The sequence below is a fragment of the Sciurus carolinensis genome, chromosome 5, assembly GCF_902686445.1.
Source record: "Sciurus carolinensis chromosome 5, mSciCar1.2, whole genome shotgun sequence".
Lineage (NCBI taxonomy): Eukaryota > Metazoa > Chordata > Mammalia > Rodentia > Sciuridae > Sciurus > Sciurus carolinensis.
The window spans coordinates 910829-935378 of NC_062217.1; the positions used below are offsets into that span (position 1 = coordinate 910829).

At 61.0% G+C, this 24550-nt stretch overlaps 2 protein-coding genes across 21 annotated transcripts in view; both read right to left on the reverse strand.

Moving 5' to 3' along the window:
* Nucleotides 1-576: 576 nt before the first annotated feature.
* F7 (coagulation factor VII) lies at nucleotides 577-8027 on the reverse strand. Its single transcript, XM_047553370.1, has 8 exons — nucleotides 7912-8027; nucleotides 6343-6503; nucleotides 4969-4993; nucleotides 4778-4891; nucleotides 3574-3714; nucleotides 2663-2772; nucleotides 2149-2272; nucleotides 577-1539 (listed from the first exon to the last, which is right to left on the reverse strand). The coding sequence occupies exons 1-8, from the start codon at nucleotides 7979-7981 to the stop codon at nucleotides 947-949; spliced, it is 1338 nt and encodes a 445-aa protein (XP_047409326.1). The 5' UTR covers nucleotides 7982-8027; the 3' UTR covers nucleotides 577-946.
* Nucleotides 8028-12221: 4194 nt separating this feature from the next.
* The window catches only part of Mcf2l (MCF.2 cell line derived transforming sequence like), a 101699-nt gene continuing 89370 nt past the window's right edge, over nucleotides 12222-24550 (reverse strand). For 7 of the 20 annotated variants that reach the window (XM_047553185.1, XM_047553182.1, XM_047553180.1 and 4 more), the window contains 13 exons: nucleotides 24428-24520; nucleotides 23662-23787; nucleotides 21946-22167; nucleotides 21711-21803; nucleotides 20600-20678; nucleotides 20417-20483; nucleotides 19631-19746; nucleotides 19276-19368; nucleotides 18302-18376; nucleotides 15395-15516; nucleotides 14283-14395; nucleotides 13960-14063; nucleotides 12222-12990 (listed from right to left, as the gene is read on the reverse strand). In XM_047553185.1, coding sequence (XP_047409141.1) covers nucleotides 12716-12990; nucleotides 13960-14063; nucleotides 14283-14395; nucleotides 15395-15516; nucleotides 18302-18376; nucleotides 19276-19368; nucleotides 19631-19746; nucleotides 20417-20483; nucleotides 20600-20678; nucleotides 21711-21803; nucleotides 21946-22167; nucleotides 23662-23787; nucleotides 24428-24520 — 1578 coding nt within the window. In that variant the 3' untranslated portion in view covers nucleotides 12222-12715. Of the gene's footprint in view, nucleotides 13830-13959; nucleotides 14064-14282; nucleotides 14396-15394; nucleotides 15517-18301; nucleotides 18377-19275; nucleotides 19369-19630; nucleotides 19747-20416; nucleotides 20484-20599; nucleotides 20679-21710; nucleotides 21804-21945; nucleotides 22168-23661; nucleotides 23788-24427; nucleotides 24521-24550 lie in introns of all 20 variants that reach the window. The other 13 variants (XM_047553184.1, XM_047553175.1, XM_047553188.1 and 10 more) reach the window with 8 other exon arrangements.

Consider the following 24550-nt stretch of genomic DNA (forward strand, 5'->3'; position numbering starts at 1 on the left):
AAACACTAGCATGACCATTGCTGGTGCTATGTGTCATGGGTGCCCTGCCAGGACGTAGCACCCCAGCAGATGGGCGCCTGCCATCTGAGTTCAGCCAGCTTCCCTGGGCTGGGGGGGCCAGCTGGCGGCTCCAGTTCCCTGTCGGCTGGTTCTTAGTCTCCCCCTCTGAGGCTGTCCCGTGGCCTGGGCTCACTGGCCCTGGGGTATGGCAGGAGTGGAACTTGCTGGCTCTGTCCCCACCTGACCCAGGTGGTCAGGGCAGGATCTGAGCACCTGCATCTGCCACACTCTCCGGTGCTTTGTGGGCAGGTGCTCCCTGGCCTCTGGCAGGGCCGGGGCACCCGTGCTGTGGGGCACGGCAGCCTCACGTCACTGGAGAAGTCCCATTCTCCACGGCCACCTCCACGGAGAGTGCTCCTTCTAGTGACGCTGGAACACGCAAGAAAAGGGCCCTGGACACCAAGGCTCTCCTGTGGCAGCCCAGACAGCGGGGGACCAGGCAGCCCGGCCAGAGAGGAGCCCGAGTGCGCCAGGGCGGGAAAGCAGGCGCACCCGGGCTGCACAAACACCCCCTTCATGCTAAAACACACATGCTTCTCGTTTAATGGAAACAGGTGAGAGGCCGACGTGAGGGGAAGTGGGGCGGCAGCGGCCCTGTGAGCACGCTGGCAGGTGAGCCGTCACCAGGCAGCGCACACAGGAGGCGCCAGTACTCCCTTAGGGCCGCCCGCACCCTGGGCCTGGCTGCGGGCGCCTCCCCGCCGTCCCCTCAGCCGCGTCTCCTCGCTGCCTTTGACTCGGGGCCCCTCCTCCCCTCTCCACCTCCCTCGGGCTCTGGTGCTTCTCCCCCTGACACAAAGAGGACTGGGTGGGGGTGGACGCAGGACAGCTCCAGACAGCTCCAGTGGCCGCGGCGTCCTCGTGCGGGGCTGGGGCTTTGGAGGAGCTAGGGGAACGGGGCTCGCAGGATGCCCGGTCGGGGCTTGGAGTCCATGAGCCTGCTCAGCCACTCTGTGTACTGGGAGACCCGGGTGTACACCCCGAAGTGGCCGGCCGCTGCGCAGCCCTCGCCCCAGCTGACCACCCCCGTCAGGAACCAGGTGCCGCTGTAGCGCGTGGCGTGTGGGCCCCCGCTGTCCCCCTTGCAGGCGTCCTTGCTGCCGTCCAGGTAGCCGGCACAGAACATGTTCTCTGTGATCACCGGGGAATCTGGCCTCTGCTTGGATTGCTCCAGGCAGTCCTGGGTCATCAGCCGGGGCACCTCGATGGCCATGAGCTCCAGGGCCGTGGCACCACGGTCCAGCAGCTGGCCCCAGCCGCTGACCCATGAGAAGCGGACATTGGCCAGCGTTTTCTCAGAGAAGGTCCTCTCGGGCAGACAGAGGGGCACCACGTGGTCGGTGAGGGCCACGGGCCTGTGCAGGCGGAGGAGCGCGATGTCATGGTCGGTCTTGCCCAGGATGTACTTGTCGGGAATGATGACCTGCACGACCCGCCGGGCTTGCTCGTCCCCGTCGTCCTCGCTGAGGTCATGCTCGCCTGGGGAAAAGGCCACAGCTGTCCCGCTCCAGCCACGACACCCATGCTCCCCCGCACTCGCCCTCTGGCCTGGAGCCTGCAGGCGGGGTCGCACCCATTTCTGCATCTGGGCACCTGAGTCTCCTCTGGGCCCTGGGGGTTTGTGTTCAGCCCCAGGGTCTCCCACAGAGCCTCCCCAGAGGCTGCTGGGGCTGGTGTGGGAAAGGCGTGGACAGGTACATCTGGAACCTAGGGTGGTGGGCATGTGAGGAAGAAGTGTGAGACCCCCGCACTGGGCAGATGAGGGGAGGGTCCCGGGCTGCCTGAGTGTCTCCCGGTGAGGCCTGGCCTTCCTCAGTGCCCCCGCACCGGTTGGGCCTGGACTCCCCAGGAGAGGCCCCACCCTGCAGTCCCTGGAGGCCGGGGGCAGGTGGTGTGGGTGCAGCACACCCAAGTCTTCTCAGTCCACGTGGAGCAGAGGGTGGAGAGGACGTGGCCCCAGTGTCCTGCCAGGCCACCCTTCCTGCAAATGTCTGGTCAGGGGTTGGTGGGGAGTGGGGAGCCTCGGCTCAGTGGCCGAGCTGGGGTCGTTAGGGAAATGCCCTCAGGATGGCAGCGGGCAGTACCCACCTAGCACCACGGACAGGTTCCTCCAGCTCCGGATCTTGTCGAAGCAGTGGGCAGCGGACACCACCCAGCCGGGGTCCAGCAGGGTGGCCCCACAGAGCAGCGCCCTGTTCAGCAGCAGCACGGCCTGGGCAGGAGGCACACGGTCGCCATGGTTCCCCTCTGCCCTGGGGCCTACCGGCCTGAGTGGACCCCACCCGAAACCTGGGCCCACCGTGACCCCTCCCCAGCAGAACGGTGTGGCCTGATCTGCAGTTGTGCCCCTGGTGTGGCACTGCCTGGCGCCCTCAGTGTGGTTCTGTTGTGCACCTGCAGACCTGGGGTGACGTGGCCTGGCCCGGTCCCCGGCTAGCGCCAGGGCTGTCCCCTCCCCCTCCCGTCCCTGCACAAGCAAGGTGGTGCCCTGGGCCAGGTGGCTGGCGGGCCTCCTCCCGTGGGGCCAGCGAGCTCCCACCACAAGCCTGCACGCGCCTGGGGGGCTGGAGACCAGGGTCCGCGAGGGGCCCAGGGGCCTTACCTGCCACGGACACTCCCCTTTGGGGCACACCCTGCCCCCCACAATCCGGCCTTGGGGGTTGCTGCCATTCCTTTTTTCCAGGACGGGTATTTTCCCACATGGGTATTCAACTGCCCAGAACAGGAGCCGGGAGAGGTGGCGGGTTAGGAGGGATGGAGGGAGGAGGCTCCGGGCTGACAGCACTCGGACCCCGTGGGACCCCGCGTCACACTGTGCTCCTGCTGGCCTGTCTCTGTCCCAGGCTGTCTGGGGGACCTTGCGGAAGCTGCCTGCTGTGGAGACGGCAGAGCAGGGGCCCTGCCTCCCGGCACTGGGTCCTGCCAGTTTTCTGCAGGGGAAGAGCTTTACCAAGGCATGGAAGATGCTCTGCCTGGAGATGAGGCCAGAGCACAGATGGCGGGGTCACGGGACCCTGCTTGTCTGTTTCTGCCTGTACCATAGAGTCCTGCCCTGTCCAGGCCTTCCAGCCCAGGCTGGGCAATCCCCCTCAGGTTTGGAATGGTAGCCCCATTAGCCGGAGCTTCAGTGGAGGACATTTCCGTTTTCCTAGGAGCTCCTTGGCAGCAGTGGGTGCAGATGCTGGTCACTTGGGTTCAGGAACCCTGCAGAGGTCCCTCAGTGGGTGTTGGAGGCAGGACGAAGCCTTGTTTGGCTCCCTGGCCTGCCTGCCGCAGGTGGGGGCCCAGCACCATGTGCTGAGCTGCCCTGGGCCTGTGCTGGGCACCGTTGCACTGCCTGCCCTCGGGTGGGGCAGCCCCTCTGTCCTGGACCCTGAGAGGCAGTTGGCACCCAGCAGGAGCCCAGTCCACATCAAGCCCTGTCCCTCTTTCAGCCAGCAAGATGGCCTGTGGCAGGCCAGGGTTGGTGGCTGAGCTCTGAGGCATGAGGCACGAGGGCCCCGCAGCTGGTACCTGTGGGCCTGCAGGACACGCCGTCGGGCAGCAGGCGGTACCCATCGTGGCACCAGCAGGTGCGCATGTCCCCCTCGCGGTCACTGCAGTACTGCTCGCAGCCGCCGTTCCCGTTCATGCAGATCAGCTGGGCCTTCTTGTCTGGGGACAGAGGGGACAGCCTGAGCGAGCCGAGCAGGGCCAGTGGCAGCTCCAGGGTGGCTGCTCCTGCTGGCCAGGAAGGCGGTGGGCGTGGCGAGCCACGGAGAGAACGGGCACCTGCCCTGTGCACCCGCCCTGTGCACCCACCAGGAAGGGTGAGACCTGGGAGCCACACCCGCCACGGGGCGAACAGGCTGGCACAAGGCTGGGGCACCAGGAGGGGTGGGCGGCTCCAGGACCGTGGGCTGCCCAGGCCCTGGTGGGGCCCAGGGAGGGTCCTGGGAAAGCTGGATTTTCTGGGGGCAGCAGCAGTGCCCACAGAATTGGAGCCTGCCCAGTGAAAGGGCTGGAGGATGGGACTGCGAGGGGGCGGCCTTCATGCCTGCAGAGACGGCTGGACCCTGGTGGGCCAGACAGAGGAGGGCCTTCCCTTGGTCTGTCGATGTGGGTATTGGAAGTTGGCACCATGTGTGTCCTCAGGCTCCAGCAGGGAGGCCTGTCCAGAAAGCCTCCACCAGCCAGCCAGGAGGTGGAGGCCCAATGATGGCCACCAACGTGAGCGACGTGGGTGCCCCGGAGCTCCCGAGGGGCCAGCCACGTTGATGTGCTCAGCGGTGCCCCTGGTTGGCAGTACCGCTGGAGGGGACCACTGGGGCGGCACCTGGCCCTCTGGTTGGCTCTGGGTACTGCACTGTGATAAGGGCTGGGCACTGGAGCGTGCCACCCTGGACGTGTCTGGGGCGCCCCAGCCTTGCTATCATTTGATACTTAGCAGCTGAAAACGTGCTTTGGACCTTGGTAAGAGCAGGCGGGAGGGTGCCCATTGCCCCGCTGACCCACCCGGGGGACGGAGGCTCCACGGTGGCACGGAGCCTCCCGTGTCCAGCCTGTCAGCCTTTCCCAGGGCTGGTGCCAAAGCAGACGTGGAGCCTGAGACGCAGGCTCTCTGACCCCCCGAGTGTGGAAGGGCCTTCGCCGTCTCCCAGACCGGCTTCCGGGGGCCGAGGACAGGCTGGACCCCAGGCCGGGCCGGCTCCTGCAGGCTCGGGCAGAGCCGCCTCACCTGTCTCGCAGTTGCGTCCCTCGAAGTCGGTGGGGCAGAAGCACACGTAGGACTGGAGCTGGTCCTGGCAGGAGCCCCCGTTCTGGCAGGGGTTCGAGGCACACTGGTCCCCGTCTGCAGGCGAGCTGGCGTTAGTTAGTGTGCCCGAGGGAAGGGCTGCAGGGGCAGGCGCCCGGCCCTTCACGGCTCACCCTGATAGGAAGTCCAGAACCGCGCCTGAGGGAGCAAGAGCAGCCCTGTAGACGCACAGAGGGGAGCGCACAGGGGGCCGGCCTCAGCCTCCCTCCCGGGAGGACGTGGGCCCGTCTGCAGTGGACGTTTCTCCCCTGGCATGGGGCTCTGGTCGAGGCCATGTGACCCCTCCCCTGGGACTGAACAACTGAGTCCAGCGCCGACTCGGCCTCCCCAGTGATGATCGGGAACAAGACACAGGTTAGGGGACTCCCTCTCCAGAGGCAGAGGCAGGTTAGAGGATTTACTGGGAGGCCAGGCACTTAGCAGGGAAAAGCAGCACCTAAGAACGATTAGGCCAGCAGAGCTGAAATGCAGGTGGCCTGGGGGAGGACACGGGTGGGAACCCTGGACATACAACAGCAAGTGGCACAAAAACACAATCAGGGGAGAGGGGCATGATGGCCTCAGGGAGTGCAAGTGACTTCCAGGTGAGCAGGAGCTGAGGAGGCTGTGGTGTGAGTGGCCATGGTGGAGGAAATCATGGTATGAGGAAGCCAAGATGTGAGTGGCTGTGGTGTGAGTGACCATGGTGTGAGTGGGCTATGGTGTGAGTGGCCGTGGTGTGAGTGGCTGTGGTGTGAGTGACCATGGTGTGAGTGGGCTATGGTGTGAGTGGCCGTGGTGTGAGTGGCTGTGGTGAGAGTGACCGTGGTGTGAGTGGGCTATGGTGTGAGTGGCCGTGGTGTGAGTGGCTGTGGTGAGAGTGACCGTGGTGTGAGTGGGCTATGGTGTGAGTGGCCGTGGTGTGAGTGGGCGTGGTGTGAGTGGCCGTGGTGTGAGTGGCCGTGGTGTAAGTGGGCGTGGTGTGAGTGGCCGTGCTGTGAGGGGCTGTGCATTCGACCAGGGAGGGAGCCTCCTGGTGCCCTTCTGTGTCTCTGTCCTGGAGACCAGGGTGGAGACCCCTTGGAGTGCTCGGACACTGGAGGCCGGATGCCCCCATGTTCCTCTCGCCTGCTCCTGTGAGGTCCTGGGCAGAATCGGCCTGCAGGCCGGCTCTCCCTGCATCTGTCCTCAGTCTCCTGTGACCCAGGGCAGCCCTGTGTCCTCCCAACTTCCTTGGAGGCCAGGGACTCTTCCTGCCTTTTGCATGACATTTTCTCCTGTAGAGACGAGTCCACATGGCGAGGTGGAGAGCGGCAGCCTTGAGACTGAAGCTACCCTGAGGGAGGGAGCCCTGCAGTGAGGGCTGTGCCCAGCAGGGCCTGCCTGGTCACCTGCTGGACACCCAGTCCACACAGCAGAGCCAAGGCTGAGGTGTGGACGTGGCCCCACGCCGGCCCGCCCGCCCCTCCTGCGGGCCTGCGGCCTTCCCGGCGAGCGAGCCCACTCACCGTCCTCTCCGTGCTCCTGAAGATCTCCCGGGCCTCCTCAAAGGAGCACTGCTCCTCCTTGCACTCCCTCTCCAGGGAGCCCGGCCGCAGCTCCTCCAGGAAGGCGTTGGCCCGCCGCGGCCTGTGCAGCACCCTGTGCGCTTCCTCCTGCGTCAGGAAGACTGAGGAGGAGGCCCTGAGCCCTGGCGGCCTGCGCTGTCCTGCCCATCGATGGACCCGCCCACTCTGAAGGGAACGCAGGGCCTGCTGACCCGAGTGCCTCCCGCTGGATGCTGCTCTGCCCTGTGTCCACATTCACCCTCCTGGCCCTGGATGCCCCACTGTCAGGAATGCCTTAAGGGCCTGCGGGACGGCTGGGCCGGGGCACTGTCCCCAGCAGTAGCCTGAAGACCAAGTACTGCCCAGTGCCGAGGAGCACGGAGGGGGACGGTGACACAGCAGTCCTGCTCCCGGGGACACCCAGTGCCTCCAGGCCACGCCACCCTGGGCAGCCTGACCCCCTGCCTGCCGGCCATCCCCTAGAGTCCCTGTGCCTCCCGTGCACCTTCCTGCCTCTCCCAGAGACCCTGGCAGCTTCTGGGAGATGGTCAGTGTGGCCATCTTGCTTCCGAGGACAGTGGGGTCAGTGAGGCCAGGATCCACCCCCACCCAGGGCGCAGGTGATCCCAACAGTGTGGTTCAGGCTGAGTTTGCGGCTCCTCTGGGACCCCAGTAGATGTGGGAAGAGCAAGACGGGGCGGAGGCTGCTGTGGGAGGAGGGAGGCCAAGGCACAGAGGCAGCTGGGAAGAAGCACAGAGCCACAGGTGCCAGGTACCCTGGCTGGCAGCGCGCATCCTGAGCTCTCTCCCTCAGGCTCAGCCTCCAGTGGGCTGGGGTCGGAGGCCAGCCTGCACCCAGCGCCCCACGGACTGGCCGCTGCCTCCTCCCCGGGACCCAGGAGCTGTGTTCTGAGCAGTCCACCTCTGTGCTTGCCCAGCGTCACTGGTGGGTGCCCACGAGTACCCAGGAGAACACTGTGCGCCTAAAAGTTCCTTGAAAAATAGTCAGCCAACGTCTGTCCCATCAGGAACAGAGCCATCCCTCAGCTAAATGTGGTGCGCCTGTAATCCCAGGGACGCGAGAGGCTGGGAGCAAGGATCACAAGTTCAAGGTCAGTATGGGCAATTTAGTGAGACCAGTCTCAAAATAAAAGATTTCAAAAAGGGCTGGTGATGTGGGCCACTGGTAGAGGGTCCCTGAGTTCAATCCCCAATCTCTGTCTCTGTCTCTGTCTCACACACACACACACACACACACACACACACACACACACACACATGTCCGTGGACACATACCCACATGCACACACGTGTGTGGACACACACCCACACACACAGTGTGTGTCCCTCCGTGTGCCACGCACTGTGAGCACCAGCACGCTTGCTGTTTTGGAAGCAGCTGCCAGCAGACGCTCCTGGTGAACGGCTGTCCGGAGCAGAGGCGAGGCTCGGGCGGCTGGGCCAGCCTCAGGACTTGCTGCCAACAGCCTGGGCCTTCTCCTGGCAGGGAAGCCCTCCCGAGGGACCTACCTGCAGCCAGGGATCCCTGAAGCGGGAGCAGAAAGCAGAGGAGGGCGAGCCTGCGGGCCTGAGAAGCCATGCTGGAGCTCAGCTGCTCCCTGCTGTGGACACTCCAGAGGGGGACAGACGGGCAAAGGCCAAGCCCGGGAGGGGGAGGGGAGGACAAGGGTGCCTGCCCGGCCCGGCTGGAAGCCCTGGTGCCCCATCGGGGACAGGAGGGGTGCTGGGGAAAGCCACAGCCCCTTGGCAGAGTGCGGGCTGGGGCCTGTGCCCAGCAGGAGGACTCCAGGCCTAGACCAGAACCCTGAAGCCCTCGGCCCCGAAGGAAAACGCGGGAGACGATCCACTGCACAGGACACGTACCCCAGGGTCGCAGTGCCAGTGAGAAGAGCGGCACCAGGTGAGGACAGAGGACGTGGGATGCCGGGTGAGACCCTGGCTGCCGCCCTCCACTGTGTGGGAAGCCTGGTCTTTCAGGTGGGCAAGGAGCCCGCTGCCCTGCACTGACCCTGTCTCTGCTGCAACGGGGCCCCTGCTGGGGTGGCCCACACCTTCCCCGCACGCTGCTGGCCCAGCCCTGGCCAGGTTTCTCAGGACGAGGGGCTTTTTGTGCTGAAACTGGGCTGTTCCAGCAGCACCGGGATCTGGTCATCCATGCCTCCTGGTGACCCAGGGGGCCTGGGCTGGACCCTCTGGGGGAAAATGTCCTCCCAGGGACGGGTCTGTGCTGACTCCTTCAAAGCTGGACTTGCCTGGGAGGTCCTGACTTACTGCTCCTCTCCGCACCTGTGGCCTTCCCGGCCCTCAAAGCAGCTGCTCATTTTGGGATAAAGTTCACAACCTGTCCAACTCAAACCTCTCGCCCCTTTCCCAGGGCAGATTTGTGGGTTTGTGCAACAGGATTAGAGCCTTCATGAACTTGAAAACCATGAAGATTATAGGCTCTCGTTGCCTCGCAGGTAAGATATATTTCTTTTAGAAGACACAAAAGCTACACTTTAAAAGATGGGCAAATAGGCACCTGGCACACAGAGTGGGGGTCCACAGGCAGAGTGGGACAGCACCCCGTGCCTGTCCCATGTACCGAGACCAGTCACAGGGCCTTGTGACCTTGGGACAGACATGGAAGGGAGGCCAAGTGGCCGAGGCTCTGTGGGTCTAGGTGGAACCATGCCCGCTTGAGTCCTCAGGAGCCAGTGCTGGGACAGCACAGGGAGGCTGCCTGTCAGGATTCTGCTCAGCAGACTGAACGCTCTGCGCCTGCTGTGGCCAGTGGGCTCCATCTAGAGGGCAGGCAAGCCCCACCCTATCCCAGAATCCACAGGGCTCCGCTGGGTGCGTCCTCTGCCACATCTGTTATGGCTGATCTTCCCATCCTGACCACTGCCCTGCTGGGAGTCCGTCAGGGGCACGTAAGTGTGCAGGTTAGTGGGGAGGAGAACTGACGTCCTGGTGATGGTGCATCGTCCCATCCGTACGCCTCTCTCCACGCATCCAGCCACTCTCGCGTCCTCTGGCTTTTCATATTCTTCCCACTTTTGTCACTTCGTTGCTGTTAAAATAGCGACCGTTTCTGGTTTGTTACTTCTGGCAATGTCCTTTTGAGAGTTGACCTTGGCGACTGTCAGTTCTAACAACCTTTCATTCTCCTGGATTTTCACACCTCACCTCCTTCTGTTGCAATCACCAGTGTTCCCAGGGAAGGACCAGGAGCAGTAGAGGGCTTCCCTGTGTTTTGCCCTCAGTGGGGACGATTCTAAAGTATTTTGAGGCATAGAATTTTGGAGGTGAGGATTTCACCATTTTATTGGGTTAGGAAGATCCCCTTCTATTCCTTGTTTAGCCCAGCAGTGTAGATGACTGCTCAGTAACAACTGGTTCCCTGCACCTGTGCACCTGGCGAGTCCTCCTCAGGGTGTTGAATGCGAAGGAGAGCACTGTGCTTCTGACGCTCCCCGTCTGTGCCCCGTGGGACACGCCTGCTTGGTTAGGTGTCACTCGTGCCTGCGCAGTGTGCAGCAGAGCTGGAGCCCAGTTCCAGCTGGGAGCAGGCTATGCGCACACTCTACCACCAAGCCGCAACCCAGGCCTCTGTGACTTTTATTTGCAACACGCTGTTGGGCTTTTGGAATTTTTACATTCATCTTCATATTTTGTTTTTCTTACATGATCTTTGTCTTTATGTATCGAGGTAGAACTTGTTTCAGAAATTTGTGGTTTTTCCCCTTTTTATATTTTTTGTTTGAACCAGCTTGTGTAAATATCTTTGCCTATGAAACCACCTGGGTCTGGTATGATTTGAAGTTTTTTAATGCAATTTAATTTCTGTTATTCATTCATCAACCCAAGAATTTTCTTTCTTCTGGATCAATTTTTAACAAGTTAGCTTTTTAAAAAAAATTTCCTATTTTATCTGTTTCCCAGATATGTTAGCAGGAACTTGTCCATATTGTCCTCTCAATTAAAAGCCTTTGTTTGTTGTGGATTCTCTTAGCTCTTCCACCAGTCAGTCCATCTTGTGAGGTTTCTCGGGGATGACGCTTTGGTTCTGGCCTGTTGTGGTTTTGTTCTTCTCCTCTGGGTGTTAGTCCTTCCCTCTTCCCACTCTGAGTTCGCTGGTCCTACTTTTCAGCTTCCTCAAGTGGGTAACTCACTGTGTCATGTAAAGATCAGATACAGTCGGGCAGGAAAGCCAATACCAGCTGCACGTCAGCTGCAGCCCTTGGAGCCTGGCCAACACATGGACGCCTGTCCCCTCTAGGGGCAGATCCCAGAGATGTGGCCTTTCTAACACAGATCTTGGAGACATGTTTTTACATCCCCAAATGTCTTCTAAACAAATGTTTAAAAGCTAAATCGTTAAAATTGGCCCAGAAGAAGTGATGAGTGAACAACAACTTAAACTGGTTTGTAGACACTTGAGAATGTTCCATGTGCTGGAAAGCGGCACTGCTTTTCCTATTTTTTTTTTTTTTTTTTTGCGGTGCTGTGAATTGAACCCAGAGGCCTTGTGCTTGGGGAAGGCAAGCTCTCTACCAACTGAGTTATATCCCCAGCCCCAGCCTTTTCTATTTCTAAGGACAATTACCAGATTCCACAGGAGATAGTGGCATCTCATCCTGCCCACCAAGGCTTGCTCTCTGCGTTTTGAACTTATTATGGTTTGCTTAAGAGTTTGCCACACTATTCCTTACTAAGTGCCTGTGTCCATGGCTGTGTCCTGTGTGGTTATGCTGCTTTCCCTAGTGAGTGCTTGTCTGGACTTGTTTATCTTATTTTCAGCCTTTACTCCCGGCTCCTTTATCAGTCCATCCGGGTTGGTGCTCCTCCAGTAGGTCAGCCTCTCCTGTGGATCACCACATTCCTTACACCTGCTGTGGGTTGGGTGTGTCTGGATTCACGTCCTTGTTATTTTGTGTTTTCTGTTCACTGTGTTTCCCCTTCCTCTACCCTTCCCTTCTTCTCCTAGGCCAACAACCTTCCTGCATTCTCCACCATTTTGGTTTAAAGTTGTGGGGTGTGTTAATCTGTAAAGGCATCTCTGCATCTCTCAGGTTACCTTCAACTTCTGACATGTATGACCCTGTTACTACTTATCATCATTACAGGTGGACAAGGCGAAGCACACAGGACACAGGGCCGCACTCCCTGAGTCCTGCCACTGCTGGCCTTGTGATGGGCTGACAGATCTGACTCCATGAGAATGTTATAGACCAGACTCTAAGGGAAATCACTAAACAGACTCCATTTTGCTCTAAGACTCCATGTTACGTAGGAAATAAGCTTCTCCCATGGGAACACCCCGCCTCTGTGCCCATCATCAGTTACTTAGCGTTACATGTTTAATAATATACAATGGCAACTCCTATGTAGTGAAAATTGCTCTCTTTTGATCCCTATTGCTCCTGAACAGTGTACCATGTGAACAGTGATTGTGTGGATGTTAGCAACCATTCTTTAGTTTGTTCCTAGGTAAGGGTCATTTTGACCCACTTCCCCTTCTGCTGATGATCTCATGATGTTAGTTTGTAATTTCGAATCATAGCAACAGACACTTATGATTGATGTGATTTTTGGTATAAGAATCCCTACAACCTGTGGTTGGGGCTGTTCTCCCAATAGCCATTTTTTGGGGCACTGTGTGAGACAGTTAGCCGGCTGGCTTAATAAAGACTCTCAAATTTGGACTTCTCAGTGGTGATCGGTCTGTTCTTAAGTTGCGCCCCATAACAGCCTCTTGTTCTGCCTGGCTGTGCAGGCCCTAGACCACTGTAGAGCTCTGCAGGGCTGGTCCTGTGTTCACAGAGCAGGCAGACAGCAGGGGTTTCTGATGTTTATTCAAACTTCATCCATACAATAAAGAACTCTGATTTTTAAATTTCATTTACATCAGCAGTTAAAAAAAAGTAACAGTGAATGAAACATGACATTTTAAAGTGCCTTTATGAGGGAGGAATCACAAGAGATAGGACAACCCGTGATGAGATGGAAGGAGCCACATCTGGATGGGTGATGAGGCAGACCACATTCCACGTTGTGTCCAAGTGACGAGTGCACAGGAGAGATGCTGCGGTGTCTCTGCAGGTCTCCTGTTTATGCCCATCCTCTGGGGGTCTGGCCAGCAAGGGCTCTGTGCACCACAGGGAGGGGAGGGGGCTTCACCTTGGCCACACAGTGGGGCTGGGCCACAGCGGCAGCCCACCATGGCAGCAGGGCAAGGAGACATGGAGGACTATAAAGTGACACATGTTCAGCAGCATGAGACCATAAATATGCCTTTACATCCAGATCATATGTACACACGCAAAGACACCTACAAAAATATCTGCCCTCCTGGAAACAGTCTGGAGAGAACAGATTTGTTTCTGAAACACATAAAAAGGGTCTGAAAAACAGAAGCGTTTTCATTCCAGTTCTGCCATGATTTGAAGAAAGGAGACCTCCTGTCCTCGTTCAAGGTGGTTCTAACAGCACAGCAGACTTCCTGCAAGGAGAGGCAGGGGCCCCGAAGGACACGCGTCCTGCTGCCAGGCGACAGCTGCAGCTGATAGGGAGTCAAGACCTGCAGAAACTGCGTCTTTACACTGTCTTTAAAAACAATAAAAATATGCTGATTCAGTGAAGCTCTTTAAAAAAATCGAGAGTCCCCTTATTTTGTAGAAAAGAAGGCTAATAATTTAGAGTTTGGATTTTCTTGTGAAATAAGACCTATGCATGTAGAAGGATCTGGTTTCCCACTGCTTTTGGTTGTGGAGACGCCACCTGATTTTACCAAGGGATGTGTGTTTCTTCACCTGTGACCAGGTGTGCTTCAAGGAGTGCCCAAATCATTTAGTGGTATAAACAACGTGCTTCGATGTAAACCCCAGTAACAAAAAAATAGTTTTATATCAAATACAGTATCAAATTATCATTTCATGTAAACACAGTGATTCTTGGTAAAGATTTGAGGCCAAAGTACCACAAAAAATGGCCGTGGGATTAACCCCTTTTTAAAAAAAATCAGAAACTTATAAAAGACAAGAGTTCCCAGGCCCCTCTCCCGGGCTGTGGGTAGCGCGGGCGGGCTGCCCTCCGAGGCGTCTCCCACGGGGACATTGGCGCAGCAAGCAGCACGCCAGGCATTGGAACCCCGGAGGGCGGCCGGCCGGCGGCGCTGCCCCAGGCTCCTCCTCCGTCCACTCTGCACCTCGCAGCTGCCCAGGCCCGCGTCCCTCTGCAGCCTGCGGGCGCACTGGGGTCCTCGTGGGTTTGGCTATCGTCGAGCACCGTCCCCTCCCCAAACTAAGCGAGCCCAAGCGAAAGAAAACCCGGAGAGGGCGCGACGCGGGCCGGCGGCTCCTAGCCCTGGAGGTCGGAGAAGGGCGCGGGGCAGCCTTCACTGCAGCTCGAGGAGTTGCTCAGCACCGCCGACCCTGGGCTGGACTCTGCGGGGAAACCGGGCGGAGACGCGGTGGGCGGCGGCCCCCTGCGCGCCTCCCGCACCTCGGCGGCAGGCCAGCTGGGGACTGCGCGCCTGGCGGACTCAGGGCGCCCCAGCGCGCACCGAGGTCTTACCTGAGCTGCTCAAACACTGAGCCGAGCTGGACTTGCCCAGGAGAGCCGACAGGCTGCTGGCCGGCACCCAGCCCTCCTTGTTGCTGGTCAGGTCCCGGACATACCTGTAAGAGGCGGGGGCCAGCGGTCAGCGGCGCCAGGCCCAGGCGCTCCTCGCGGGTAGGGGTCTGTGTGCCTGTCCCAGGCGGGAGGGCGCGGGCACCTCCGAGAAGGCGGGGCATATCGCAACTGGGAGGGCCTGAGTGGGCGGGGCATCCAGGTGCGTCCAGGTAGGAAGCAGGGGGTGGGGCATCTGAGGGAGGGCAGGAGCGCGGCCGCCTTACCAGAGCCCCTCGGCGCCCTCCTCCACCACCTCCACCACATCCCCGCTCCTCACGGCGAGCGTGTCCGGGCCCCGCTTCTCATCGTCCAGCACCACGGTGTACTTCCCCGGGACCTGCGGGAGACGGGCACAGGCAGAGCGCCAGCGGGTCAGCACCTGCTGCTCAGCGTGAGTAGGAGGACTCGAATTTGTGCTGCACTTGGCACCTGGGCAGCACCAACTCAGGGCAGAAAGTGTGTGTCCTGAGAGGATGTCAAGCACCCTGATATGGGAGCGAGGCCCCATAATAGGACCACCATTGAAAACCCAAGCAGGTGTGCCAGCTGTCCTCAGCGCTCCCTGGCTTCTCGGTTGGGCACACTGGCTCCGTGCTGGTCTGTGCCCCTTCCTCCTGGGATGCCCACCCAGGCAGGGCTTGTCCAAGGCCGCCTTTCTGAGTGGTCAGCCTGTCTACCTCCAGGCTCTCCCCGGCTGTGTGCCCTTGGAGGACATCCTTACTGCTTTTTGTGCCTCCCTTGGGAGTGGGGATTCTTGTCTGTTGTGCTCCCTGCTTTATCAGTATCTGGGAACGGGGCCTGGCACCCCGCGGACTACACGGAGGCTCCTGGCATGAGTTCTGCCGTGGAATGTGGAACGGAGGACCGGAGGACGGGCACTCCGTTCCCACAGAAGCTTGTGAGCTGAGGGAAGGCGTTCTGGCAGGAGGGCCTGGGCAGGGGTGGTGAGGGCCCTTCCTCCTCACAGAGCCATCTGCCTCAGGGGACAACGCCCCTGGCTCCCTGCAGGCCCAGAGCAGCCAGGAACCCCCCTCCCCAAAACACTGAGAACAAGGTCCAGCCCCTCTGCAGGCCCTGCTGTCCCCTGTTCACCAGCCCCGGCCCCTCCTGCCACACAGCCCGCTCTGTGCACCCTTCACACTCTTGGCTGTGTTCATGCCACTCTCGGGAGAGACCCAGCGTGGATGTGCGATAGATATCTGCTGGGGTAACCCTGGCTCTGAGCTTAACATGCAAATGGCCGCGGCTGCCCTGGCCAGACCCCGGCTGAGGAGGTCTTCTAGAGCACTCCCCTCCAGGGGCCAGCCCCTCCCTGACCCCCAGGCAGGCAGGTTACCAGCTCCTTGGGGCCCACTCCGCCGTCCTCCTCTGCATCGGATGAGTTGACGGGCTCCTCAGCACTGGACCAGCCGCCCTCGTCCTCAGGGGCCTCCAGGGAGTGGGAGCCTTTGCTCCAGCCTAGGGAGGAAGAGGCCCCGTGAGGGCCATGCCGCGGCGAGGCCACCGTCCGGCCAGCCGGTCCACGCGAGCCCCATGGACTCCTTGCAGTGTGCAGCCAGGGCTCCAAGCCAAGACCACAGGTGAAGCCTCTGTCCTTTGAGAACTGCCCAGGCTCCCTGGCTCCTGCACATGCTGTCAGAATGCCCCAGCTGTGTAGAGTCACAGGGAGACCGACGTGGACGGCACCTGCTCCCATCTGCCAATCCCTGGGAGAGAAACTCCAGGCCCTGCCTGGAGACCTGTGCCCTTGTCAGGCCACAGCCCCACACGCCCCTGCCCAGAGCAAACACCCGAGGAGAAGGCATTTCCGTGAACACTGACAGCCAACGCCTCCCAGACCAGCTGGGAAAGCAGTTTCTAGCAAAAACCGACCTGTGAATCTTGATCTGTCAGCTGAGTGGGGCTGTGTATCACTGGGCAGGCAAGGACCCAGGCAGAGAGCAGCACAACCCGCGCAGGGCTGTGCAAGTGCTGCAACAGAGACCGGCTCTGAGCCAGTCTCTGGTCAAGTCCGCCCGCCCTGGCGGCCAGTCGGGACCTGGACTGGACCTGTCGCTTGGTCACTGTTGCTCCTGCCTAGTATCCCCAGGGGGTGGCATGGTGCTTCCTGTCCTGGGGCAGGTGGAGACCACAGATTCACCATGGGGACCACAAGAGTGAGTACGCTGGACATCTGTCTTCAGTGTATGGAAGCTCAGCACCAAAGACAGACGCCCGGTACCTTAAATGACACCTCGATGCTTCAGCGAGAAGCAGGCGTGTCAGAGACAGACGGACTGCTAAGTGGGTTTGAACCTGGCCACAGCCTGTCAGGCGGAAGCTGCCTTTCCTGTGAGAGGTTGCTGGGGGCGAGGAAAGGACTCGTGAGCAGTGTGCCTTTTTGCCCCCACGGAGTCAGGGCCGCAGAAGACGTGCCACCTCTGAAGGCCAGCTCCTGCCTGAGAACTTCACGGGGAGCAATGAGAACCTTCTGCTGAGGCGGCACTGGAAAGCCGCCTCCGTCTTTCTAGACGAGGGCAGGGGCCTGGGTCTCTGCACAGGCTGCCCCTTCCTCACCCAGGCCGAGTGCAGTGGGAGCCCTTCCGGCTCTATGCCCCTGGGGCTGCAGGAGAGGGGCTACCTGTGCAGCTGGGCAAGAACTGGGGCCTGCGTGTCCAGCGGCAGCGGCCCTGTCCTCCTGCTGAGCCACCTGCAGCTGCGGCTCCACTGGGGAGAGGATGGGGCCCTGGTGCCAGGGTCCTGCTTGGACACCCCTCCCTTCTTCCGTCCATTGCTACGAAGCTCAGATGGGGCCTCTGACCAAGCGGAACCAAAGGCAGCAGGGACAGCGGGGACAAGAGACCAGGACTGCCGTGGCACCTGCCCGGCCGGAGTTACACGAAACCTCTGCTTTAGCATGTCTGTGTGGGAGGCCTCAGGGGCTCACCTTCTGGCACTGCCAAGAGCAGAAAGGGCTGCAGGACCCGACAGTGCCAGGCCGTGGCGCTGGCCTCTGGACAGGCCCTCCGGCAGGGCTTGAGTGGGTCCCTGCGTTAGACAGTGTGTGAGGGACGTGGCGACCTGTGGTGGCATGAGCTCAGGAGCACTGGGAGGGGTGGCCGGAAGCAGGTGCCCCACTCCCAGCCTGGGGTGCTGAGGGGTTCTGTGCAGGACGGGGCCAAGGTGCCCCGGGAATCTGGCCTTCCCCATTGCCCTCAAAACGGTCCTTTACATTGTCAATGCTGCAAGACAGCTTCCAGGCCCAGGGCTTTCCGTACAGCACACGGTCATCACCCCAGAGTCCTGGGGGAGCGTGGGCCCCCACAGGTGCCCTCCAGCAGCAGGCAGACTGCTCATCTCCATTCACAGAAGGGGTGGACGCTTGCAGAGGCAAAACCGCCTGGCTGCCAAGGAGACGGGAGCAGGTGCTGGTGCAGCGCCTGCCAGGCTCACTCTGCCAGCCCCCAGGGTTGAGAGTGGTGAGGTCTCAGATTCTCTGGGTCATAAACAGAAAGCGCCTCATGGACAAGCAGACCTGAGCAGGAGGTGGCCAACATAGCCAGCTGGGTGTCCACCTGTGCTTAGGATAGGTGAGCACACCAGGCAGCTCCACACCCAGTGGCAGCAAGAAGCCCGGGGTGGGATTCCAGGGGCTCCAAGTTTGGAGACCAGAATGAACCCAAGAGCCCAGAAGTAGGGGTGGCCCCTGGGGCTGGGTGGGATGCGGTTCAGCTCTGCCCCTGGGGACCTTCGCAACTGCTTGCACAGCTCAGGAGCGTCTCAAACACGAAGCTCTCCCGCACCCGCATCCTCAGCTGGGCAGGGGAGGTCTTGGGGTGTCCCTGGGGGCACCTTTGGAACACTAGTGAGCAGGACACAAGAGGCTCCGGTCCCATGGTGGAGTCTGGCCCTGCAGTCTGCTCACACGCCCTCTCCCCTCCGTGAGGGAGGGATCAGAGCTGCCACCCTAATTCCTCCAGAAGGATCAGCAAGCTGGTGGCGCACGGAGGGGTGCGGATACTGTGGGGCCCACAGCCCGTCACAGCCACTGAACAATAGACCAGCCCAGACTCCAGCCAGGGGACAGCAGCAGCAAGGGGTCAGTGGGAAGCCAGCGTCCCCCAGCGTCCGTCACCAGGCATCAAGTTGTAGGCCCCCAGGGGCTGCCTCTGGCTGAGGGGCCTGCCTGCTCGTGCCTCCTAGGTGACCTGCGGGGGCCACACGCAGCCCTCCCGGCTGGGGTCCGGCAGCTGAGCCACACTACCTCGCAAACCAAAGGGAGTCGGGTCGCTCTTTACTTCGTGCCGCTTGGCCTTTTTGTCAGGACTGGTAGGAGATGCTGCAGGAGGAGGCAGAGGCAGAGACAAGAGAGAGTGAGGGGCGGCGGGCGCAGAGGGGCCAGTGAGAGGGATGGACAGAGAGAGTGAGGGGCGGCGGGGGCAGAGGGGCCAGTGAGAGGGGTGGACACAGCATGGAGGTTCCCTCCAGATCAAGAGCGGCTTTGTGAGCGTGCGAGGTGGTGAGGGGAGGGAGAGGCCAGGGAGGAGAAGAGGGGAGGCTGACGGCGTGCCCTGGCCATTCCATTCTCAGGCTCCGCTCTGGGCTTTCCTCAGCTAGGCATTAGCCATGAGGGTAGGCTGCTGTTTCTTTCGGGTTTAAAGCCAACTTAAAAGCACTCTCTACACTGAGAAGAACCCACAACTCTCTGGACAGCATCTGCCTTGGAAGAGGGCCTGGCGAACCAGCCTCTGGGAGGGAGCACTCAGGGCTGCAGGCCTTCAGTCACCAAGGGGCACCCAGGCCCATGGAGCTGTTGGGACTCTCAGTCGGGCATCCCTGGCCAACCTCTCACCAGCAAGTGCCCGAGAGGACAGCTGACCAGCGCCCTCCCCGCTGTGGCCAGAGAGCAACTGCAGCCAGAAGGGCTACGGCCTGCGGGAACTAGGGAAGAGCCGGGGCAGACGGGGCAGCGAGTCGGACCAGAGAGCCCGGAGGCCCAGTTTCCAAGCAGGACTGCAGAGCTGGCCTTCTCATTTTCAAAAGGACACCCTGAAAGATGACGTTGGCTGTCGGTGGGGACACTCGGTGTCAGTGGGGGAGGACATGGTGAAGGTGCTTTTGATGGGCTATGCGTGGGATGAGGGGGCCTCCTGCGGTCTCCGGTGGCCCCGCACCATGCAAGACAGATGCCACCACGGAACGCAGGGCGGAAGGGGGCCTCAGGCCGCGCCTCTTTACCTCTCTGACCTTTGAGGTTAGCAAAGCCCTGCAGGGTGAAGCGCTTTCTGGAAAGTGCGGAGCTTTCCGAGGCAGAGCTAGAGACCACGTCATCTAGGAGGGAAGAGAGACAAGTGCAGAGGGCCTGCAGCCTGGCCAGCGGGCGGGCAGAGCCCGCAGCCCTGTCCTTGCGCTTCCCCGAGTCGGCCGGGCGGGGCGCACAGGGGCAGAGTGAGCGGCTCTGCAGTGAGTCCCAGGCTTCTGGAGGGGCAGAAGGGACCCGAGTCCGGCACCCTGCCTGGTACCCCAGAAGGGCACGTCTCCTGCACAGGCTGAAGGAACACTGAGGTCAGCTTCCAGCCCGGCAGACACCCACCTTTGCCTTTCTCGGGGGGCTTTGGCAGCGACGAGCTCACATATCCTTCCAGACTCAGGGGGTCCGTCTTCCTCTCTTCCAGCTTCTTGACATTTCTCGTGCTCCCTCTTGAAGGGCTGGTGGCATCAGACACACAAGAGGCAGCACGTTGCCCAGTTAGCTTTCAAGACTCTCTGAGGATGGGGGGCCTGGGACCTTGGCTCCCAGCTCACCCGGAGGCAGCCCGCCATGCTCCTCCCCCGCTACCAAGGAGGAGGGCTTTCGGGGGTGTTTATGGCTCATTTACTTAGGCTCCATCTTATTCCATGGGTGAGTAAAGGTGGCTTTTGTAAGAAAGAGGAAAATCAAAGTGAACAAATAAAGTAACAAAGGAAACGTGAGGATGGACAGGGAACAAGGTTGTGTGCAGGCGATGTTTGTGATGTGCACACGCCGCTGCAGGCCTAGCTGCATCGGGAGGACCTGGCCCCTGTGCCTCCTGTCACCCAAATGCTGGCGGGTACCTGTCACTGTGAGAGCCCTGGAACGTGCCAACCATCATGGGAACGAATGCACAGGTAGGAACCATCATGGAGGCCAGTGGACTGGGATTCTGGGGAGTGGGCCAGAGATGGCATCTCTGGGGTGGCTCTTGGAGAAGCCACCAGCATGTAATTCCCAGACCATGACACTGGAGGGACCTGGGGGCAAACCTGACCCCAGGACCAGGAGGCCCCGGTGACAGTGGTGTGTGAGCTGCATGGCACGGCCGGCTGTGCCAGGCTCCCAGCCCGCGTCGGTCCTCACCTGGTGCTGGACGGCGCGGGCAGGGGCAGGCTGTGGGACTGCTCCAGGGTCCTGTGCTGGCTGGCCTCTGCAGGGGGAGGAAGGCCACACGCTGCTGCCAGTGCACTCTTGTGCCAGGGTGTGCCGCGTGGGGGGCGTCTGGGTGACCAAGGGGAGAGGAAGGGGTGGCCAGGGGCCCCTCACCTCGACACGCCTGCAGCTGGCTGGTCAGCACTTTCCGAATCTCATTCACCCATGCGGCTTTAATTTCAGGAGTTGGTGCCTGTTCCCCAAAAGAAATGCAGCAGTAAGTACTTGGGTCCCCAGTGAAACGCACTCCTGAAACTTCCCAGGACACTCCTAGGAGTCCAAGATCACCGCCCCTGGGACAGAAAGGACAGATGGGGACACGTTCCCTAGTCGTGGGACCCTTGCTTTGCAGAGGAAGGACCTTGGCAGCTGTCTCTGGTGCCTTGGGCTGGGCGATGGCAGCCAGTAGACCTGCCAGGAGGCTGGAGCTCTGGTGACCACTGTGGTATCTCCCAGCAAAGGCTCTGCTTAGGCCTCTCTGGGAAGTGGCCTTGCCTTGACACTGCTTTAGGTGACAAGGACAGTGGTGGATCTGAAGCCCACAGGCAGGTGATAAGGAGCCACATTGGGGACCAGGTCAGGAGCAGGCACGGGGCTGCTGTGCCGACTCGGGACAGCTCCAGGCCCTGGGCTCCTGGGCTCCAGCCAAGTGCCTGCCAGGCGGCAGCTGGGCTCTGAAGGTGCCAGGCTGGGCTGCTCCCCAGGGTGCTGTGTGGGGCCTGAGCAGGGCCCATGCTTGCCTCTGCTCTGCAGGGCCTCTGGGCAGGACTGGGAGGGCACCCTGGGGCTTCCATGCTGCTGTGGCCTCTGCACCCTGTCCAGGGCCATGTCATCCTGAAGGGGAAGTGGCCAGGCCCTCCCCTCCTGTGGCTCAGTCCCTCATGGGGCCCTTGGGGTCCACTAGGGCCTAGGGACAGGACTCTGTCCCCTGAGTCTACATCATAGCTCCCTGCTCCTCAGCTCAGCGAGGACAGCACCGCACACTTTCCCACCAGGGAACCAGGCCATGCCGATGAAGCTCTCTCCTGTGCTGCCCAGGGGTGCGGGGGCGTGAGCTTCTTGGTATTGCGCTTCCAGCGCCCTGACCTCTCCCAGAGTTCACCCTGGGTTCTGCGCAGGTCAACACCCAGGGCAGAAGATGCAAGGCCTCTTTAGAAGCCCTCCCAGCTGTCCTGAGGAGGAGGGCTCCCCTGCACCTGCCTGCAGAACAGGCGAGTGGCCCCACCTGGATGATGTAGACCTCCTCTCTGGCATTATACCAGATCTCGAACTTCTTGGCATCGCCCTTCACGTTCTCTGTGATGCCCACGGCGGTCATCTGGTGAGTGAAGAACCAGACACGGTGTCAGCGTCTGCTTGCTTAAAGACACGAGGGGGTACATGGCGGGAACCCCGGCTCCCACACCTAAAGACGGTGCCCTGGGTCGGGGCCGCGGCGCTGCACGGGCAGGCTCACTCACGTTCAGGGACTGCTTGTAACTGTAGGAGGGGGCCTTCTCGTAGCCCTCCCCGTTCTCCTCCCGCTTCTTGCAGAAGAGCACCGCCTTCTCATGCAGGAACAGGTGCCGCTGCATGGGCTTGAACCTGGCCAGCTCCTTCACCTTGGTGTGGCCCTTCTTGTGGTCCGTCCACACACTGAAGGAGCCCTGCATCAGCAGCTTCCCCAGGTCACTGAGGTTCCCCTGCAACAGGGCAGGACACAGGAGCCTCAGGTAGAGGCGGGTGATGGGCAGGCTTCTGCACACGCAGCAGGGTGAGGTCAGCCCTGCAGAGGCCACACGCAGCAGGGTGAGGTCAGCCCTGCAGAGGCCACACGCAGCAGGGTGAGGTCAGCCCTGCAGAGGCCACACGCAGCAGGGTGAGGTCAGCCCTGCAGAGGCCACACGCAGCAGGGTGAGGTCAGCCCTGCACTGGCCACACGCAGCAGGGTGAGGTCAGCCCTGCAGAGGCCACACGCAGCAGGGTGAGGTCAGCCCTGCAGAGGCCACACGCAGCAGGGTGAGGTCAGCCCTGCACTGGCCACACGCAGCAGGGTGAGGTCAGCCCTGCACTGGCCACACACAGCAGGGTGAGGTCAGCCCTGCAGAGGCCACACGCAGCAGGGTGAGGTCAGCCCTGTAGAGGCCACATGCAGCAGGGTGAGGTCAGCCCTGCACTGGCCACACAGCAGGGTGAAGTCAGGGTGAAGCCACAGGATGATGAGGAGGAGGGACAGCAGATCACAGGACAGTGAGGAGGAGGGACGGGGAGGCCACAGGATGATGGGGAGGAGGAACAGGGAGGCCACAGTACAATGAGGAGGAGAGATGGGGAGAATACAGGACAATGAGGAGGAGGGACGGGGAGGCCACAGGATGATGGGGAGGAGGAACAGGGAGGCCACAGGACAGTGAGGAGGAGGGATGGGGAGACCACGGGATAATGAGGAGGGACGGTAGATCCCAGGACTGAGGAGGAGGGACGGCGAGGCAGCAGAGGGGTTCCCTGGGCAGTCAGACTACTGTGTGATGCTGCAAGGGTGGATGAAAAAACGAGGCACAGCACCAAGAGTAGCCCCCGGGCTAGTAAGCCCCAGGGACGCATGGACGCTGGAGCTGCAGCAGCAGCAGGGCTGTTGCTACTGCCCGACAGCGGTCACAAGGCAGGTTGGGGCTGCTGTGCATCAGCCAGTCGGTGAACCCAAAACTGCCGAGACCAGTAGATCTGTAACTTAAAGAACTGAGAAGCAGTGCCAAACGGCAGACAGAGTGGCAAAGCCTCAGTGGACCTGAGATGGGCCTACAGGGGAGCAAAGAGGGCCAGCCTCTGATGGCCACTTGTGGTCAGTCGCTGCCCACGAAGCACACCACAGAAAACAGAGGGCACACCTGCTCTCTGGCGATGCCTGCTCACTGGGTAGAGAGGAGGGAGGCAGCGAGAGCCATGCCCCAGGAGATCTTTCTGCCTTTCCCCACGTGCAGCGGGCCCATGTGACCCGCATGTTCAACACCAGACCTGGGGTCTGGTCCTCTCAGGTCCACCCAGACCTCTGGACTCAGGACCCAGCTGTCTCCAGGTTCTGGGCAACATCTATCACCTCGAAGCTTAGGGAACTCGGAAGCATAGCCGGGAAGCCCATGGGATGCTGATGGACCCCACTGCACCCAGACAGGGCCCATGCGGCCCTGGGCCCTTACGTCGTAGCCGGTGATGGCAATGAGGTGCATGGAGTCGTTCACGGCCTTGAGGATGCCCAGGATGGAGCTCAGCGCCTCCTGCAGGTCCTCCGCCCCCTGGCAGTTCCTGCTGTACTTCAGCATTTCCTGAGGTTGCGGGGGGACAGAAGGGCAGCAGCTGGCTCCCCAGAAGGGGACCTGGCCAGGACATCCATCAGCCACCATGCTCCCACACCCTCCAGCAGGCTGCTGCCCGCCTCCTGCAGGCAGCGGATGGCCATCAGCGGCCGCACAGGCAGGTCAGGCCCGCAGCCAGCCCTCCTGGAGGAGCTCCCTCCGGCCACATGGCCCCAGGGAAGGGACACAGTCCACGCTGGGCGGACCTGCAGGTGGCCTCTTGGCTCACACCCCACTCCCACCCCTTGGTGGGCTGGGGGCCAGCAGGATAAACAGGGCACGGCCCCGCCTTGAAGGAGACACATGGGCTTGTCTGTACGGATCCCAGTGCCCGTGAGCAGGAACCCGTGGGAAGGGGGTCTGTCTAGTGTTCCCTTTGTCCCTGGCACCCTAACAACGTCTAGCACACAGGAGGCCACACAAATGAGCCAGGGCCATGGCAGTGGGGGAACCAAGTGGCTCAGCAAAGGTGCCTTTTGGCTTGGAGGAAGGGCTTGTGGGGAAGAGGACCAGATCTGGGCCTGGCCAGTGGCCCCAGGGCAGCTGTGATGCCTGGCAGCAGGTGGGGGAGCAGGTGGCCAGGACTGGTGGAGGCGGCCCAGGGAGCCACCTTGAGCAGCAGCTGGTACTTGGTTATCCTCTGCACCGGCTTCAGCAAGTAGGAATCCAGGCTCAGCTTGTGGTCCAGCTTCCTCTGGCACTCCTGGAACCGGGGAGGCCTCGCTCAGACAAT

Coding starts and splice junctions, on each gene's coding strand:
- F7 (XM_047553370.1), bottom strand. CDS start 7,981: ATGGCTTCTCAGGCCCGCAGGCTCGCCCTCCTCTGCTTTCTGCTCCCG. Junction 3,715..4,777: donor GGGACGCAACTGCGAGACAG/GTGAGGCGGCTC, acceptor CTCTGTCCCCAG/ACAAGAAGGCCCAGCTGATC. Junction 2,773..3,573: donor CGTGTCCTGCAGGCCCACAG/GTACCAGCTGCG, acceptor TGTTCTGGGCAG/TTGAATACCCATGTGGGAAA.